This window comes from Pseudonaja textilis, chromosome 4 (assembly GCF_049901715.1).
Source record: "Pseudonaja textilis isolate UNSWEBS1 chromosome 4, rPseTex1.2, whole genome shotgun sequence".
In the NCBI taxonomy this organism is placed as follows: Eukaryota; Metazoa; Chordata; class Lepidosauria; order Squamata; family Elapidae; genus Pseudonaja; species Pseudonaja textilis.
In genome coordinates, this window is record NC_141993.1 from 48758177 (window position 1) to 48775374 (window position 17198).

The 17198-nt window shown below is 34.5% G+C and overlaps 1 protein-coding gene across 24 annotated transcripts in view; it reads left to right on the plus strand.

Annotated features, from left to right (window-relative positions):
- BTRC (beta-transducin repeat containing E3 ubiquitin protein ligase) overlaps positions 1-17198 on the plus strand; it is a 170873-nt gene that overhangs the window by 25788 nt on the left and 127887 nt on the right. For 7 of the 24 annotated variants that reach the window (XR_015743507.1, XM_087932840.1, XM_087932844.1 and 4 more), the window contains exon 2: positions 6978-7046. The exons of 6 other annotated variants lie outside the window; for them this stretch is intronic. Coding sequence is in view for 10 of the 18 variants with exons in the window: in XM_087932844.1 (XP_087788970.1) it covers positions 6978-7046 (69 nt within the window). In the remaining 8 variants the exon portion in view is untranslated. Of the gene's footprint in view, positions 1-1708; positions 1791-3968; positions 3985-4440; positions 4592-6977; positions 7047-17198 lie in introns of those variants that run through there. 11 more of the 24 variants (XM_087932853.1, XM_087932856.1, XM_026701155.2 and 8 more) reach the window with 4 other exon arrangements.

Here is a 17198-nt window from a genome sequence, read left to right on the forward strand (position 1 = left end):
TATTTTTGTGTCCCCTTCATTTTTTTGAGCAGTGTATTACTTGGTTATTTGCAGTAACACTTGATGAAAACTCAGTGTAAACAGATCCTTGTTTGTTTATGTCTGAGGTAGATATATTGTTCTTTTGCACATTTGGGGAGTTCTGTTTTGGAGGGAACTTTTTCAGCTGTGTACAAGAATTGCCTTCCACCATCATAACTGAAAGGATGTTTTCCAGTGCCTTGAAGTTCTACAAGGCATTTATTGGTTCCTTATTGGTTTCAGAATTTATATAAAATTTAAATAATAAATGTTTTGTATCTTCGTTCTAAGGTTTGCAAATGGATTTTTATTCTATTTGAGTTGCAATACAAAGGAAGTGCAGGGATCAAGTTAACAATGTTTTGGAGGCTTTTGTTTCATTCGCTTCATTAACTATATGCAATTAGTAAAAAGCAAATGGTGAATTTGCTAACACATCATTGGAGTATTTAGCTTCTTGGATTGAGAAAAGTGGAATTAGTGCTCCATGCCCTCTTTTAGCATCTATACTATAGGAAATAGGAAGAATAGGTTGACCTTAATATTTGTTTCCACTAAATCGCCGCCTTGCAGCATTTAGTTTGTACTGAATGAAAAGCTTAATTTCACGCCCTGATTAGTGCTAGTATATGCAGGTGGATATTTATTTTATATGGCTAAGCGAGTCTTCCTTGGCAAATTATTCACCAGCCAGCAGCACTATAATTTCTCATGAGTAGTTAGTGCTAAATTATAGTTCTTGTTAAGGAGGAAATCAAAACAATACTGGATGCTAACCTTTTGACTAAGTAGGAGTGATGGGAAGGCAGAGGCAATAGAGAGACAGCACAAGATCAGACTGAGGGAAAGTGAAGGTAATACAGGTAGTCCTTGATTTATAACACTTCGTTTGGTGATCATTTGGAGTTACGGCAGCACTGAAAAAGTGACTTATGATTGGTTTTCACACTAATGACTGCTGCCGCATCCCTACAATCACATGATTAAAATTTGGGTGCTTGACAATTAGCATGTATCTATGACAGTTTGCACTATCCCGAGGTCATGTGGTCATCATTTGTAACCTTCACAACCAACTTCTGACAAGCAAAAGTCAATGGGAAAAGTCAGATTTGCTTAATAATTGCATGATTCACTTAACAACTTCAGTGATTTGCTTAACAAGTGTGGCAAAAAGGTTGTAAAATGGAGTAAAACTCACTTAAGAACTGCCTTGCTTAATAACATAAATTTTGAGGTCAGTTGTGGTTGTAAGTCAAGGACTATCTATAGAGTTTCCTTTGTGTGTGAATGAAGAACCTGGAAGTAGTCGTCTAGACTTCTTGAAAATGAGCACACAGTTGCTTTGGGCAGGCTTTACATTCATTGTTGTGTGGGATGAGAAAGTGGTCAGCGATCCCAGAGTAATTGTTTATGTTTTCTTTTATTTGCAAGTTATAGAAGACTACCTCTGCCTTTTTATGACTGGATCTGTAAAAGAATGCTTCTTTTCTTTATTCCAAGATATCATTATGTTTTGTTTTATGGATGGATGGATAGATAGATAGATGAAGGGACAGGTTACAGGTTACTGCAAGGTTAATTTGTATTAGAATTATAAAAGAGGTGAATTACATATTTTTATTAGAGGTAAGCAAAATGCGAATAAGAGTGTTCAGTTTTTTTTGACTTTGTAATTCTTCATCAGGCTAGCTGATACAAAAAGAAAGGGTTGGGAGAAGAAAAATAAAGGTCTGATCCTAGTCAGAAATCTCTATACATCATATAAGGTAAGAAACACACCTGAATTATAGTGAACTGTTCAGTTTTCAGAAATGGGAAGGGAGGGATTATGTTTGCTATTTTGCTGGTAAATGCTGTGTAATTTGAAACATATACTGGGGTATAAAATCAATTATATCTCCTTTTCTCTCTCTCTCTCCCTCTCCCTTCCCCTCCCCTCAATCTTAGGCACTAAAATATTGCTTTCTAATCATTGTATAACATGTCACCTCTCCAAAATAAATCTAAACAGCAAATCTCATGGTTGTGACAGACCTTTTTGTTCCCTGGGTTTTGAATTTTTAGGCTGCTGAAAAGAGTTTTTAGCCTGCTGAAAAGAACTCAGAGTAATTGGGAATGTTGGTTCTTGCAAGCAAATATTGCCCAATTATGGAGTTGCCTTTTTTTTTAATGTATCAGAGTGAACATTCATATATACTGAAGATATTCATATACAATATATGTATACAACATACATATATTGTAATGTTGTATTGTTTATGCAAGCAGGTTTTCCACCTTAATTGAAAGTATTTCTGATTCTTGTGCAACCAATCATCCTCTAGATACCTTTGCAAAACATATTTGCTTTCAGCGGGACTGTTTTTTAAAAGGTAGTTGTAACTACAGCTAATCCAGGCACAACTGGAAGAAGCCAAACTGGGGCAGTCACTGGGACTGGAGATTTAGTCTTCCAAGCTTTTGGACTCGTGCTGGAGCCCATCTTCAGGGAACTTCTCTCTCACCAGAATGTGAGACCCTGACTCAGATTGGATCCTGAAACATTATCCTGGGACATGTATATTTGCTGTCATTCATAATTGGCAAAGTCCACTGTGTGGGGAATTGAATCAAGCACTTGGCATTTGTCAGATATAATTTATTATGAATTTTCTTAAACATTCCAGATCTTGAACGTGATAATGTACAGTATATGCTGCAGAAGAGACTATTTCTTCTAGCTTAATCTTTACCTTTTGACCAGTATAACCTGTCCTAAAATGATTGTTTCTGACTGGTGTAGTTAAGTTCTATAGCTTTTCACGTATTTATTGAATAAAAATAAAACATTACTAGAATAGTTTTGGGGAACCTGAGGCAGCCATTTAGATTTCCCACTTTAATAAATGCACACAATGCCACCTAATTCTCCATTTTTTTTTCTCAGATGTAGTTTTTATCATTGGCAGTCACAGCCATATAATTAAAGACACCAGCAAATGGAAAATGGGATGGAATGTGCAGAATCCTGTACATACTCCACAGAAGTAGGACAAGCAACACATAAGCTAGTTAATAGAACATATTACTGATTATTTTCATGCCAGAAATAATTACTACATTCCATTTGGAAATATTCAAACATTTTATAGGAGTACATCAGTAATTAAACAAATCACTCTGCAAGATTACCTCTCAATTGAAACTTTCAGCTATGTTGTGAAATATCAGTTGGCTACTAAAGAACATGGATGCTTTATAGATAGGAAAAAGGAGGCAAGAGGGAAGAGACCAGTTCATATTTCTACAGAGTCTTAAATACACTGATAATGAAAACACCCTTTGCTTTCCCAGCATTCTTCTGTTCCTCTAACTATGTTTTGGTTAATTTTACAATTGGTTACCCACCTGTTATAATTTTATCATTAAACAAAATTAATTTTAAAAATGGTCTGGTGCTGTCTGCTTTTAATGGAATTAGAGTTTCTTTAGTCCTATAATCTGCCTCATGAGGCTTGTCTGTCTTCTAGGAAGTACAGCATTGCATCATTAAAATATCACCCCCTGCTGAGAAAATACATCAGTCCTGTTCACTAAATGGCAATGCTGAAGCGGTGACAAGTGTTTGTAAAAACTGTATTTAGCTAAGCATAAATGAATTTAACAAATAATGGATAATAATAAATTACTGTGTTCTTGTTGTTAACAAATATGTCTGTGCAAAGGACCACATAAAAATAACAAATGTTCTTCCATCCCAGCAGTAGTTCTATGGTACCAAAAGGAAGCTGCAGTTCTGAATTCAGTCGCTTTGAAATGGAGAGCCTTGAAGCAAGATTGCTGGATGGGACTAGACTTCCTTAAAGAATTATATGATCAAAATCATATTGCTATGTTCATTTGACATTGTTCACCTAAAGCAGGAAATTTTTCAGAATCAGCAGCCCCCTGACTCTCATATCAAAGGAATAACACTGCAAGGTTAATGTTAGCCACATTTTTTTGCTCTATATGTGATGCCAGAGTTGGCCCCAGAATTTTCTCAGCTTGCTTTATTTCTCCTTTTTATGTATGGAGGAGAGGTAGATATTTAAGAACCTTTCTTGCACAAAAAGCCTTATTCTTTCTTGCTACATAATTAGCACTTGTTTATGACACAACCTCTGATCTGATTTTTAAAACAAATTGCACAGTAAAGAAGCTGATATTTAAACTGTATGGTAACCATGGCTCCAGCTGTGATTCAAATATTGTAAGCCTTCAGGGGTTGTATTAGGCTTAGAAAATAGGAACTGAGGCCTGTAATTTAATGTCTGTCTTTTAAAAACTGCATTTTTAGGAGAAAAAAGTAATGCATTCCATAGAATTTAAAATATTGACTCATTCTGAGAAAACAGCCTTTTCAAATCTCACTAGAGACTACTCAAATCCATTAACTTAACTGTGGAAGAAGGAGCAAAGGAAGGCAATAAAACAAAAGATCCGTTAAAAGATTGCAGGAAAATGATGACCGGTATGAAATCAGAGTGAGATAATGGCTTTAGAACACTGGGAGGGAGAACATTGAGAAGGCAACCTTAGACGTCAGGTAAAATATTCAAAACAACATTTGAGTTTTAGTGTTAAAGTGAAATGCTGAAGGTAGTTCAGCTGGATAATGTACCGCATTGTATTGGTGATAAATGGAATCATGCTTGTAAAATGTTTGTAGAAAGGTTGTGTTTCAATTTCTGCACAAAACAATTATGTTGACATGGTTAAGAAACTTTGAGGAATTGTCAAGTTATCTTGGGATTTTAAAACATCATCAGTTAGCAGTATTACTTTTACAATAAATACATGGGAATAACATAGGCAAGAAGCTTTACAATCTTGACAACTGGAAAAAAAAACTCTGTCCAGCTATCTCCTTTTAAAATGAAATTAATGCTATTGGTCCATTTTCTGTTGCTTTTCTTAAAGATAGAATCATGATACAATATCTCCTGACATGGTCTATTTATGATGATTAAGTATTTTAGACACAGATATATGTACAGATATATGTACTTATGCGTTTCAGGCAATTTCTGTGCATGTATAAGAGCAATTTTTCTACATTATCTGGGAAATGTGAATTGAATCAACCTGAGTGGTGCTGAATCTGATGACTTTTTAAATATCAAACTGGCAGATTGAATCAAATGAGTGATTCAAAATGGATTTTGACTGACACACCATGGCAGTTCAACTTCAGTGTGCTCATGGGGCAGCGAAGTAGAGCAGTGTGCTCAACTTCAGTGTGTTCATGGGGCTGCCCTTTAAGATCACCCAGAAGTTAGGATTTGTCCAGAATGCAGTGGCGAACACAGTAATGAGTGCCCCTAGGTTTACCCATATAATACTCCTATTGCATAACCTGCATGGGTTTCCAGTTTCCTTCAGCGTGCAGTTTAAGCTTCCTGTTTTTACCTTTAAAATTCTATATGGCCCAGAGCTAGCTTGACTACCTTTTCCGTAAGAACATCTATCCATTCTATCAGACTAGTTAGGGTAGCCATGCTCTTAGTCCCCTCCCTTAAACATTGCCACCCTAAGGCAGCTAGGAGACACCTCTTTTTCATGGCACCCCATGCCATATGGTACATACTTCTTTCTGAATTCCAGCAGGCCTCTAGCCTTCTAGCCTTCTGAAAAGCACTAAAAACTTGGCTTTCCCCTCAAGCAATAGGATAGTTGGATGTAATATACAGTAATTCTGCACTGACAGTGTATAGTCCATTGAGAAGTCTCTGAATAAGAGTATTTTTGAAAACTCAGAATAGACCTATGGTTCCTATTAGACGATAGGATAAAACAGTAATGGAATGGGGAAAGTTTACCTTAAGAATTGGGCTTTTTTTTTTTTTTTGCTTTTCATAATAGTATACAGAAGATTGTTGGCTTTTTCATTTAATTCGTTATTTTATTAAGGTTATGGCTATTTTTTTTACAAAGTATACTTTCCTATTATATACTACAGATTCATTCAATCCTTAGATACCGATTGTGATGAGAAAAAAATGATGAAAAGTATATCCCAATTTATCACAGCTCACCCTTTCATCAGATACAAATCTAGACAACGTTGAGTCATGAGGTCACAATGCATTTACTTCCTCCCCACCCAAATGTATGGGTATTACATTCTTCTATTATCTTGGTGGTGGTGCAGTGATTAGAATGCAATGTTGCAGGTTAACTCTACCCAATGCCATGAGTTTGATCCTGACAAGGCTCAAGGTTGACTCAGCCTTCCATGCTTCTGCGGTTGGTAATATAAGGGTCTAGATTGTTGGGGGCAATATGCTAACATTGTAAACTGCTCAGTACTGTAAAGCACTGTTGAGCAATATATAAGTCTAAGTGTTATTACTACCATTTATTCTATTGCCACGCATATCATACATCCAAACATCATTAATGTATTGTTGAAATTTTCAGATACTATATTTTCATATTTTAGAGCAATGTGAACATCAATTTTCATAACCTGTATCAAGTTAGAACTTAGAGAGCCGATGCAGCCACAGCCAATCCAGAAGCTGCCATTTTGGGGGGAAAAGTTACATTTGTACTGAGTAGAAAAAGACTTAAAGGGTTGCAAAACCCATGAAGCAGTTTCATTAGGGACATAACCTGAATTAAAATGTTTGCTCCAAATCAGATCAGATGCAGAGTATGTTGAGGTGGAGAGTTGTATGTCCCTTGACTATATTTTATTAAATATTTTAGTCTGTTATACTGATAAATCTGTTGGGATGGAGCCTTTATAGAAAGTTAAGGTGTTTTTTTCTTTGCAACTATAGTACTGTTACTGTTTAGTATTTTGCACTTATACCTTTCTTGAAAATTGTATCAGAATATATGTTTGGTGTTTATTATCACCTGGAACAAAAGTTAGGATAGCCAGGTCTCAATATAAAAGGAGGTCTTTTATGTCTATTCTTTCCTAGCCACGAATACACATGCCTAAAGATGGATTCCAACTTACAGCTTCAGGATACCAAGCATGGCTAAAGCAGGTTGGACTGTATTACTGTTTCTTATTTATGGTTAGAGTTTGCACCAGAAACATGTGCTTGTTTCATAAGTAAAGTATATACAGAATTCAACTCTTATTCTGTAATCAAATACCAGTGCCATATCTATATTTATGTGTATTTTGTGTCTGCATGCTGTGTACATTTTCCACTTCTCATGAGTAAAAGTTCAAACAAGGATCATCAGAAGGGAGAGTGGAACAATACCTAGAAAGATGGGAAACAACAACTTAAATTGCTGAATTAAAATTAACCTTCAAGTGTGAAGATCTGTAGTGGTGATATAACAGGGAGGGCAATGGGTTAATACACAGGAGACTTACATCTAGAGCCTAATTCAGATTTGATTGGGTAAAACAAGTGTGGACATTTGCTCATATCCCATAACAATCCTGCAGTTTGACACAATCTGACACTATTGGGAGTCCCTGCTCAGAGGTAGTCTACTGCTATATTACTTTGGTGATTATTAAAGGCCAAGCTTTAGATGTTTCGGCATTCTGGCTCTAGCAATTGTTGTCAGCATCTTAAAACAAATCTAGTATAACAATTCTCCCTAAAGAATCCTGTTTTAAACTTTGCATGTGTGACACATGCATGCTTGTGATAGTAATATTTGTGGGAAAATGCAGTAGAGACAAAAAGTTACACCTTTGTTGAAAGTAGGAATTATGTCATGGTATTGAAAAATTAAAACAATGAAGATAAACTACATACTATGCTTGTAGTTAGAGTAGTGAACATTGTGCTGAAATAAATGTCTCTTTGGAGCTCAGCTAAAGCAAACTGATTTGAAAAATCCATTAAATTAAGAAGGAGGATATAAAATAAACCTTTAAAAGAAAGGGTAGAGTTTTGAGTGTTTCAGTGATTTTATTTTTTTATATGTGGCTCTAGAATCCGGAGAATAGACTGAAGATGCAATTATTGAATATGTAAAATCTGGTGGAATGTTATGAAGAATTGCCAAGGGAATATTAGGTAGTAATGAAAATTACCTAGTAGTAATAAAATTTAAATGAAGTATATACCTTAAAAGATAGACAAACCCTCAAACTGAGCTCACTTCCTCATGAGTACATGGATGTGTCCCTGCTATTTTCTTTGTAACAATACAGGAAGTAGTTTACCACTGTGTTTGTCTGGGGCATTTTGTCAGCATCCCAGTCTAGCATACAGTTGGAGTTCCCTAACTAAGTCCTAGTCAAGAATTAACTAGGCTTGATCATGTTTAACTTTCTCAACAAGGTGCTGCCACCTGCTGAGCCATAATGCACATAATCATTAAGTAACTGAAACAGTATGTTATAGTACAGAAGAAACAAATTTATTAGTCAATACGTTTTTATTTTATAACTAGGATAGAGTAGCTAAGAGTTAATCATGTAATAAATTAGTCATCTTATTTATTTTCAAGATTATTGTTGCATAAATCAGTAGGATCAAAAATTGCTGAAAACATGGAGTTTGAATTTGCCTGTTTACATTAATCAGGTTAAATCACATTTGAAGTCTATATTTTCTGACTTTATGATCACATTACTTGCTTAAGCTACATTTTTGTAAGAGTACCATAGGTGTCATTGAATTTACCCATTCACCATTATAAACTGTTCCATTCCAATTTCTGTATTTAATCTGAATACAAATAACTTGCTTGATGAAAATTTAAATGTATTCACTTTTCTTTTAAATATATACTGCACATAGTTATTTTTATAAAAATAAATTTGTTGATATGTCAGTAATGCTTAATAGAATCTTGAATGCATGGTTTACAGTTGAAAGTGTGTTTTCCTTATGACTGAGTAATGACAGTAACTTATGCACCTTTACCTGTATTAAATGCAGTATTTCTGGGGAGTTGTATTTATAGCTAGAGAGAAAACAATACCCTAAGGATTCGACATAGTCCACATATTGATCTAAAATAAATGAGTAAGTAAGGTTGAAATTATTTGCAGTATTTTATTTGCAGTGTGAATAGTTTTCCTCTTTCAGGTATTTTTCAACAATGACTACAATTTTTTTCACTTGTGTTTTTAAAATAAATATTTATGTTGCTTTTTCTTGTATACCTGTTCTTTGTCCCCTTCTTTAAGTTGGCATTATTTTTTAAATTATTACGTGGCAAGGTTTAATTAGGAGAATTGAATTATGATATGAAGAAAATATTATTAAAAAGAAAATATTATTAAAAAGTAACATTATAGCAAATCCTTCAGCTTGACAAAGCCTTTAGCAAAGTCTTGGTTTATGTGCAAACTGTCTTCCAAATTGTCTCTTCACTGGCAGTAGTTTTTGCATTACTTTCTATCGATCTGGTGTCTGATTTATACATTAAATATAACAACCTTAGTAAAAGTGATGTTAAACTAATTTATATTATAAATAAAAATGAAACAAAATGGATTTCTGGAAGGTTGATCACTCAGTGAAATAATAAAGCTGACAATGTTATTTAAAAATAACTGAATAGATTTGAATAATTTTAGCCCCCTAAATTCAGAAAAACCGTTAAGCAGGAATTGTGAGGGGTCAGTCATATTAATATTACAATCCTTAGTAGGCTTTTACAGAGAATGGTATACTGAAATGAAGAATAGTTGGTGAACAAATTTTGTCTTTTTGTTTTATGAGCACAAGTTTTGGAAAGAAACAGATGTCCATGCTTCTTTTTAAGATTTTGATCTCGACTTTTTCCTTTGAATGGATGTTGTCCATTGACCAATAACATTCCATCTTCAGCATGCTGATACCAGTCTTTTTTAACAATAATGTCCACTCAAAAAAAATGCTTTTTAATAGTTTAAAAGATGCTTGCTTTTTCCTTTGCCCTATCATTTAAAAACCTGATTGTCAAGTTATTAAATGATAGGTTTCGTACAGACATGATAATCAATGAAATTCAACTATTGTTAATTTTAAATGTCTGAATCAATAGAGTGGAATAGATTACCAACAAGCAAAAACGACAATGGTTTGAGCATAATTAGTACTAATTATATTTCAATATGATGTTTGAATGGAAACATCTCAGTTATAGATATTACTATTACAACAAAGTTTGCAACTTTATGGAAAGGGAAATAAACATGTTAAATTTGATTTCTATGAGGTTGGAGAATAAGGTTTTCTATTAGAATAGAATTCTTTATTGGCCAAGTGTGATTGGACACACAAGGAATTTGTCTTTGGTGCATATGCTCTTAGAGTATATAAAAAGAAAAGATACATTTGTCATGTATTGAGCCATGATTTGGTTTATTTACTAATTGCAAATGTTTGATGCTGCTAGGCTCTGTTTCTATACAACACAGCAAAATATAACATTACAATAATATAATTGTCAAAATCACAAAAAATAAATTAATGCAATCCAGCAATTATAAAGTATAGCACTTTATCAGAAAAAAACTAACCATTCAGATACCTCTAAAGCAGGGGTGTCAAACTGGATTTCTCCGAGGGCTGGATCAGCATTGTAGTTCTTTGCAGGCTGGCGGGGGTGGGGGGAAGGATGGATGTCTCTACAGCATCCTGTTGGCCAAAATGGTGGGGTCTACTTGCAACCCCTCTGCATCCCATTTTCACTGTCCATGGCCTGTAGCACTCTGCCAGCCATTTTCTGGGCCATTTTAGGCCGTTTTTGGGGGGCGTTATTGGCTGGCAGAGTGCTGCAGGAGGCCATGGAGTGAGGTGCAGGTGAGCCATGTGTAGCCCATTTTAGCTGCCAGAGGTACTGCAAGACGGACTTAAGCACTCCATGGGCAGGATCCAGCCTGCGGGCCTTGAGTTTGATACCCCTGCTCTAAAGAATTACTTCTCTTGAAAAAGCCATATTGTACATGTTTTTTTCAATATTAAATATGTGATTGCAGTTCTTTTATTTGGTGGAGGGAATTATTTTGCAGAGAAACTCCCACAAAATGTGCTTGCCTTTGAATCATCTCTTACCGCACTTTTTGAAATGTGAGGTCTCCTAACAAACATTTTTTTCCTTGGATGGGCCAAAAATATAAAAAAGAAAAAAAGGGAGGAAGGAAAAAAGGGCAAAAAGGAAAGAGAAGAAGGGTAGGGGCAAAGGGAAAGTGTATAAAAAAGGAAACAAAGCAAAATAAAAGAAATATAGAAACATCTTCCCTCTTTATCAAAACAAGTAAAAATATTTTAAATAACTCAACATCTTTTCTAATATTTCAGTCAAAAATCTCTTCATCCCGTATCTCCTGTTTTATCTGTTGGCAAATAATAAAGCCTTACCTGTCACTCTTAATCAGCAAAAGTCCATTAAGAGATTCCAGAGGGGAAAATATATATATTTCAATCCTTTATACTATTTATTAAATTTATATGCCACCTCTCTTGCTTAGATATGACTGTACTTTACACAATATCTCATCATTTTCTCCAAAGAAAGAAAATATTCCACATCTCATCTTGTATCTTTAAATAAATCTTTAAATCATTGATAAAAAATCCATTAAGAACTACTAAAACAATCAAAAATATTAATCTTCAATCCCTTCAAGTGAAGTTCCACAAATTTCTTCTCATCATCTCCTCTCAATTCTAATATAATTTAATATGAAAGTGATATTTATTATCACTTGCTTCTTCCTATATTTGTCTATAAACAAATATTTAAAATTTTACCATTCAGTTGTAGTCAAGAAAACCCATTAAAAGCTATTTTTAAAAGGATCATATATATACCTTGATCGAATAAGGCAAATTTGTAAATCTTTGTTTTAAAGGTCTTAATTATTCCTTTTTGGTAATGTTGGAAAAGCTGATAGATTCTCTTTTTTCCTTTTCTCATGAAATAATATAACACATTTCTTTTGTAAATCCAAAGTAAAAAAATTGTCAAGGTCACTTTTCTGAGTTAAAAGCCACATATCCAAGTCACTCTTCTAGTTTATTATTTGTTCACCGTTTAACTATTAAAACCTCAGCAGGTTTCATTTGTAGTTCCTGTATAACATTTTTGTCAACATCATTCTTGTATCATGTCAGTTTTAAATCCATACCCTAAACACCCTGATTCTCAGTTATAACAGCGATAGCTCTGGTATTTCTTCCATTTTTATGTATAAAAAAGTCTAAAGCAGATGTGGCCAACTTTCTCCGCAAGATCATAGACTTTTACAATTATTGTCATTTTAGAATTCTTTATTGGCTAAGTGTGATTGGACACACAAGGAATTTATCTTGGTGCAAATGCTCTCAGTATACATAAAAGAAATATCTTTTAATGATATTTATATACAGTAACCATTTTATATATTTTATATGTGGTCCAAGACAATTCTAGGCAAGCCAAAAGGTTGGACAGCCATGTCTTAAGGCTATGTTTTGGATACATTGTTGCCAAATTCTCCCTGAATTAAAATATTTCTCAACATTTTGGCGAATGAGAATTCTCCTTCAATACAAGCTTTTAAGTCTTTATGGCTTCCTCTAGTAACTAACCTTCAAAATCTCATCAACCTTTGCTCTCATCTAAAACATTTTCCCAGGAAGAGATTTCTTATACTTAGACTTAAATCTTCATATCTATTGGGCAGGAAGTATTCTTATAACTTTTCAAAAACCTTGTTTCTAATCAATCTGGCCCTGTAGTCCATTTTAAAAACTTTCCGGAATCAACATTCTGGTCACTCTTTCACTGCTTATTTCTAAGAAACATTTTTCTTCAAGTTTTAAACGAACATAAATCTTCTTTTGCTGCAGGTTGGAAGAATATTACCCATTGTAATAAAACTTGTCCTCTTGGAGGTTCTTAAGGTCCAAAAAGCAGGTTACATTTGCAGTTTCCAATAAAAGTGACGAAGAAGGTTATTGGACTAACTCAGTGTCCTTTTGAAATGCTCTGAACTGTGGCTTGGGCAAAACTCTCCCTCCTACCTCCCAGAGCTCTCAAATCCTCTGGAAACTGCTCATTATAGGGAGCATCTGTAAGAAGCACTTCGATCAATCCAAAGTCCTCTCTTTTATCTTGGGGAGACAGTACCTTCACCTGCTCCAAGTTCCACCTTGATTGTCAGCTCCACTAAAAGTGAGGCCATCTTAGTCTGGTATTCCTTCCCTGGGAAGTGTCTCGTACAATTTCCAATAACATTAAATCTGTTCATTTATTCCTTCCTCCCATCCAAAACTCTTTTCATTTATTCAACTCTTACCCACTAGCTGAGCAGTTGCTTTCACCCATTGCCTGCCCTTGCTGACATTCTCCCGCAGTTTTGATTTTAATTACTCCCATCTATATATTTCCTTCTGTCTTTGTATGCATGAGCGTGCTCAGTCTTTCTCAGTCCTCTTCTTTGGATCACAGTCTGGGATGCAAAGAGAACAAATCTGGGCTTCCAGCTTCTCTTCCAGCTGTGGCTTCTCAGATCACCACGCTTCTCTGAAAGATTCTCTCCTTTTCCACATCTCTGCCATCTTTGCTGCCCAACTTTTCCAACATGGCATAATTCTCTGCATATTATCCCTCCAGTTAGCAGATCAATTTTGTACCACCTGTTCCCTCTGTTTCCTCCATTTTTCTGTCCTTTCCCCCCTTCAGCTAAAATTGCATCATTCTCCCTCACACTTAGTGTTTGGAAAAAAAAAGTAACCTTGTGACCACTCCTCACATGCAGCTCTGTAAAGCAAGGAAAAGCGGAAGACCATAAGCATAGTTGCAGTAACACTTAGTGACAGCTTCACTTATCAACCCAGTTGCCAATCCTAGTTGTGGTAGCTAAATGAGCTACCTGTATACTTTCCACAAGTCACCAATTCTGCATATTGTACTTGGAGAATTTTTTCACTAATTAAAGATAATAAAACTGGCAGTTTTGAGTAAGTGCATCCCACTGAATGAATGTGTTTGTGCTCATATTCCATGCACAACTTTGAGCATGATAGTATGTCACATTTTTAAAATGCCTGTTTAGTCAAATATGTCCATAGAAGTCTCCAATTATATAGTAACTAGAGTAAAAATTATGTAGTTTTTTAAAAGAATGTGATATACAATGTTGCTTTTTAATATATTTTTGCAATATTTTATCCAGTAGGTGATACATTGTCATTTTATTCAGCAAATGCAGAACTAAAGGATGGTAATTTGGTTGAGACAATCTGGTAAGGGCTTGAGTTTAGTTGTTTTTAATTAGATATTGTGAGCACTCACTGACTGTAAAAATAACCACAACTTTATACTATCAGTTAAAAAGGTTTATCAGAGGGATTCGTAAATGTAGTTGTGAGTCAACTGAAGAATTAGATAAAAATCCACAATATATTTTGTGATGAATATTTCCATAAAAGTTTATAACCACTTATCCTCTCTTCTCTTTTATTTCATAAGTAATAGGGACAATTTCATATGAAGCATGCTTGAGAAAGGCCCCGCCCCTATTAGAAGGTTGGAAGAAACATGCTTCTTGGGCCTATGCAAATAATTCAGTGAAGTGTTTCTCAAAGCAGCTATTTGCAGGCTAAGCCTGTCTGCTTCTACGCCCTTCTGAAATCTTTTGAGTGCATATGCACACGCCTGGAAAATACTTCCACGGGGATAATTAGTTTAATCAGGGAAAAACGCAGTACTAGAAAAAAAAATCTAGTTGAACTTCCTATCATTTCAGGCTAAAGGCTTGTTTTTTGGAAAAAAAAACATAGGCTTGTTTTTTTAAAAAAACAACAACAACATACCAAATGCTGAGAACAACAACAATTCTCTATGAGGCCTTAAGAGTAGTAACTATTCCCTTTATCTCACATTTGTTGTGTCCTTCGTCCCACCCACCCCTCTCAGCTCTTGGGTTTAGACTGCAAGCTTCTTTGTTGGGAGCCTTTTCTTGTTTTTGCCCATGAATTATTTAATTGATACTGTTGAAGAAGTAAAATATCCAGAATTTGATGATAAGAGAAATTTCTTAAGTTGTTATCACTTGGGCTGCTTAACATCTGTGCAAAACATTGGCAGGATTCATGTGTGGTTTTATATAACTGATGATGTACAGCTTTATTTTATCTTCCATTGGGATTCCAGTGAGGAAGAAGAGGATGCCCTTAACAAGTGCTTGAAAGTTGCTTTAGATGAACTGATTGGAAATAATTGAAGTTCAATTCAAGTAGGGAGGGGGGGGGAACAGCACTCATCTTGACAATTGATTATGGGGGTTCAAGATAAAACCAGTAAAATGCATGTCAAAGATTTCTAGATTGGAAAGAGAGGTTTTTCTCAAAATATTATGGCCAGGTTATGGCCTTTCTGTGAAATTCCTTATTGTCATTCAAATATGTATGGAATGGTGTGCTAGCAACAAAGTAACTGTTGTTGATTTGTGTTTGAGTTTATGGAATCTATCATACAGCAGGTAGTTTACCAAGGCATGATTTAAAACTCCACTTTATTTTTAGGCTACTTTCTTTTCCATGCAGGGATTAAGGGATTTGTCAATCCTATTGGATTTGAGACTCTGGATGGATTCTAAAGCATGCTGTACGTACAAGAAATAACTGCAAAGAAATAGTTAAATAATGCCTTGGAATAAGGAAGTTTGGGTCCAATTTTTTGACTCCAATGTTGGCTTGCTGGGTGACCTCCAGAAAAGCAATTAACCTTTGTCCTTCTATAAAGGCAAAAGCAGTTATAACAACAATACAGGCACCCTGTTGTTACCACAGAGACCAGTATAGAATAAAAAGGAATTCTTTGTATGAACACTGGATAGGACTATTTATTTTTCCTATGTCAATTTATCAGTGTTTATCTGAGCCCTTTAGTAATTTCTGGATTTTTTCCTTTTTCCTTTTCAAATTAAAATACAACATTTCACATTATTTTATGTTAAAATATGGCTCATATTTTTAACTATAACAAGAGTTAAAAACTTAAAAAAGAGAGGAAACCCCATTGGATTATATAAACTTTATGGAGAATAGAAACAGTTTGGTGACAATTTTTATAACCTAATTGGTTATTATAACCTACAGGGACAAAGGAAAAGGTGTGTCTTCCTAATTCTGGTGGATTTCCTATTTGGCAATTTAATGGGTGCTTGTTAATTAGTTTAATTCAGAATGTATTGGCTTTTTATTCTGCAATTTTTTCCTCCTTTGTGCATTCATATATTGTGCACTTGATTGCTAGTCTCGGTACCAAAAGATCCTCTACTATGTCTGTCATGTTTAACACTAGATGTTTCCATTAAGAAAGGCATAATCTTAAATTAGAACAGCATAGGCTATGAAATGCTTTTTGTTAGATGTTACATTTGTGTCTTCTCTCTGCCTTTGGAAAACAAGTTAAATGGACTCACCTTTTCATCCTAATCATTGGAATTATTTATGATTGTATCTACCTTTAGTGATCTTCACTGACTGTCAGTTTTCAAGGTATTGGTCTTGGCTTTTAAGGCCCTAAATGGCTTGAAGCATATGTTTTTGTTGGAGTATGGAGTTGATTATAATGGTGATCATTGGCAGTGCCTGGAAGTAGTAGTCTGAGGGAGGAGCTTAAAATTAACTACTTTAGGAGGTATATTAAATATAGTGTCCAATCAGACCATATATTTGCTAAGAAATTTAGCTCCATCTGATGCTTTTGTTTCTTCTGTAGAGGATTTTGCATTGTAATATTGTAATTTAATGATAGTTCAGACATGTTGTATGATGTACATTTATTGTGATTATTAAATGAGAATGTTTACAAATGCAATAAAATCTTATTTTATATTTTAATAGTTGGCTTCATTTTATTTATATTAACCACTTCAGTTATCGTTGAATAGAAAGTTTTTAAAAATAATACTTTTCCAGTTTTAGGAGCTCTAATGATCAGATATATGAATTTTTAGCTATTCCCTGAAGGAATCTCAGATTATTTAGCAACAAAGTGAGAATTTTTGAACTAAAATTGTTTTCCTCCAAAAATAAAGATGGGAATGGGAGCATCAAAACTCAGAAAGATAAACACAGCTTCTTGCAAAACAGCTCGTTAATTTATAGTTTAGGTATATTTTCCTCAGATTTCATAGATAAAGTGATTTAACCATTGCTTTCTTTCTCTGTTATATTGGATTTAAATAGCAAACTTAGCTAACATTTGTACTTATTGTATTGTTTCTTGTGATTGTA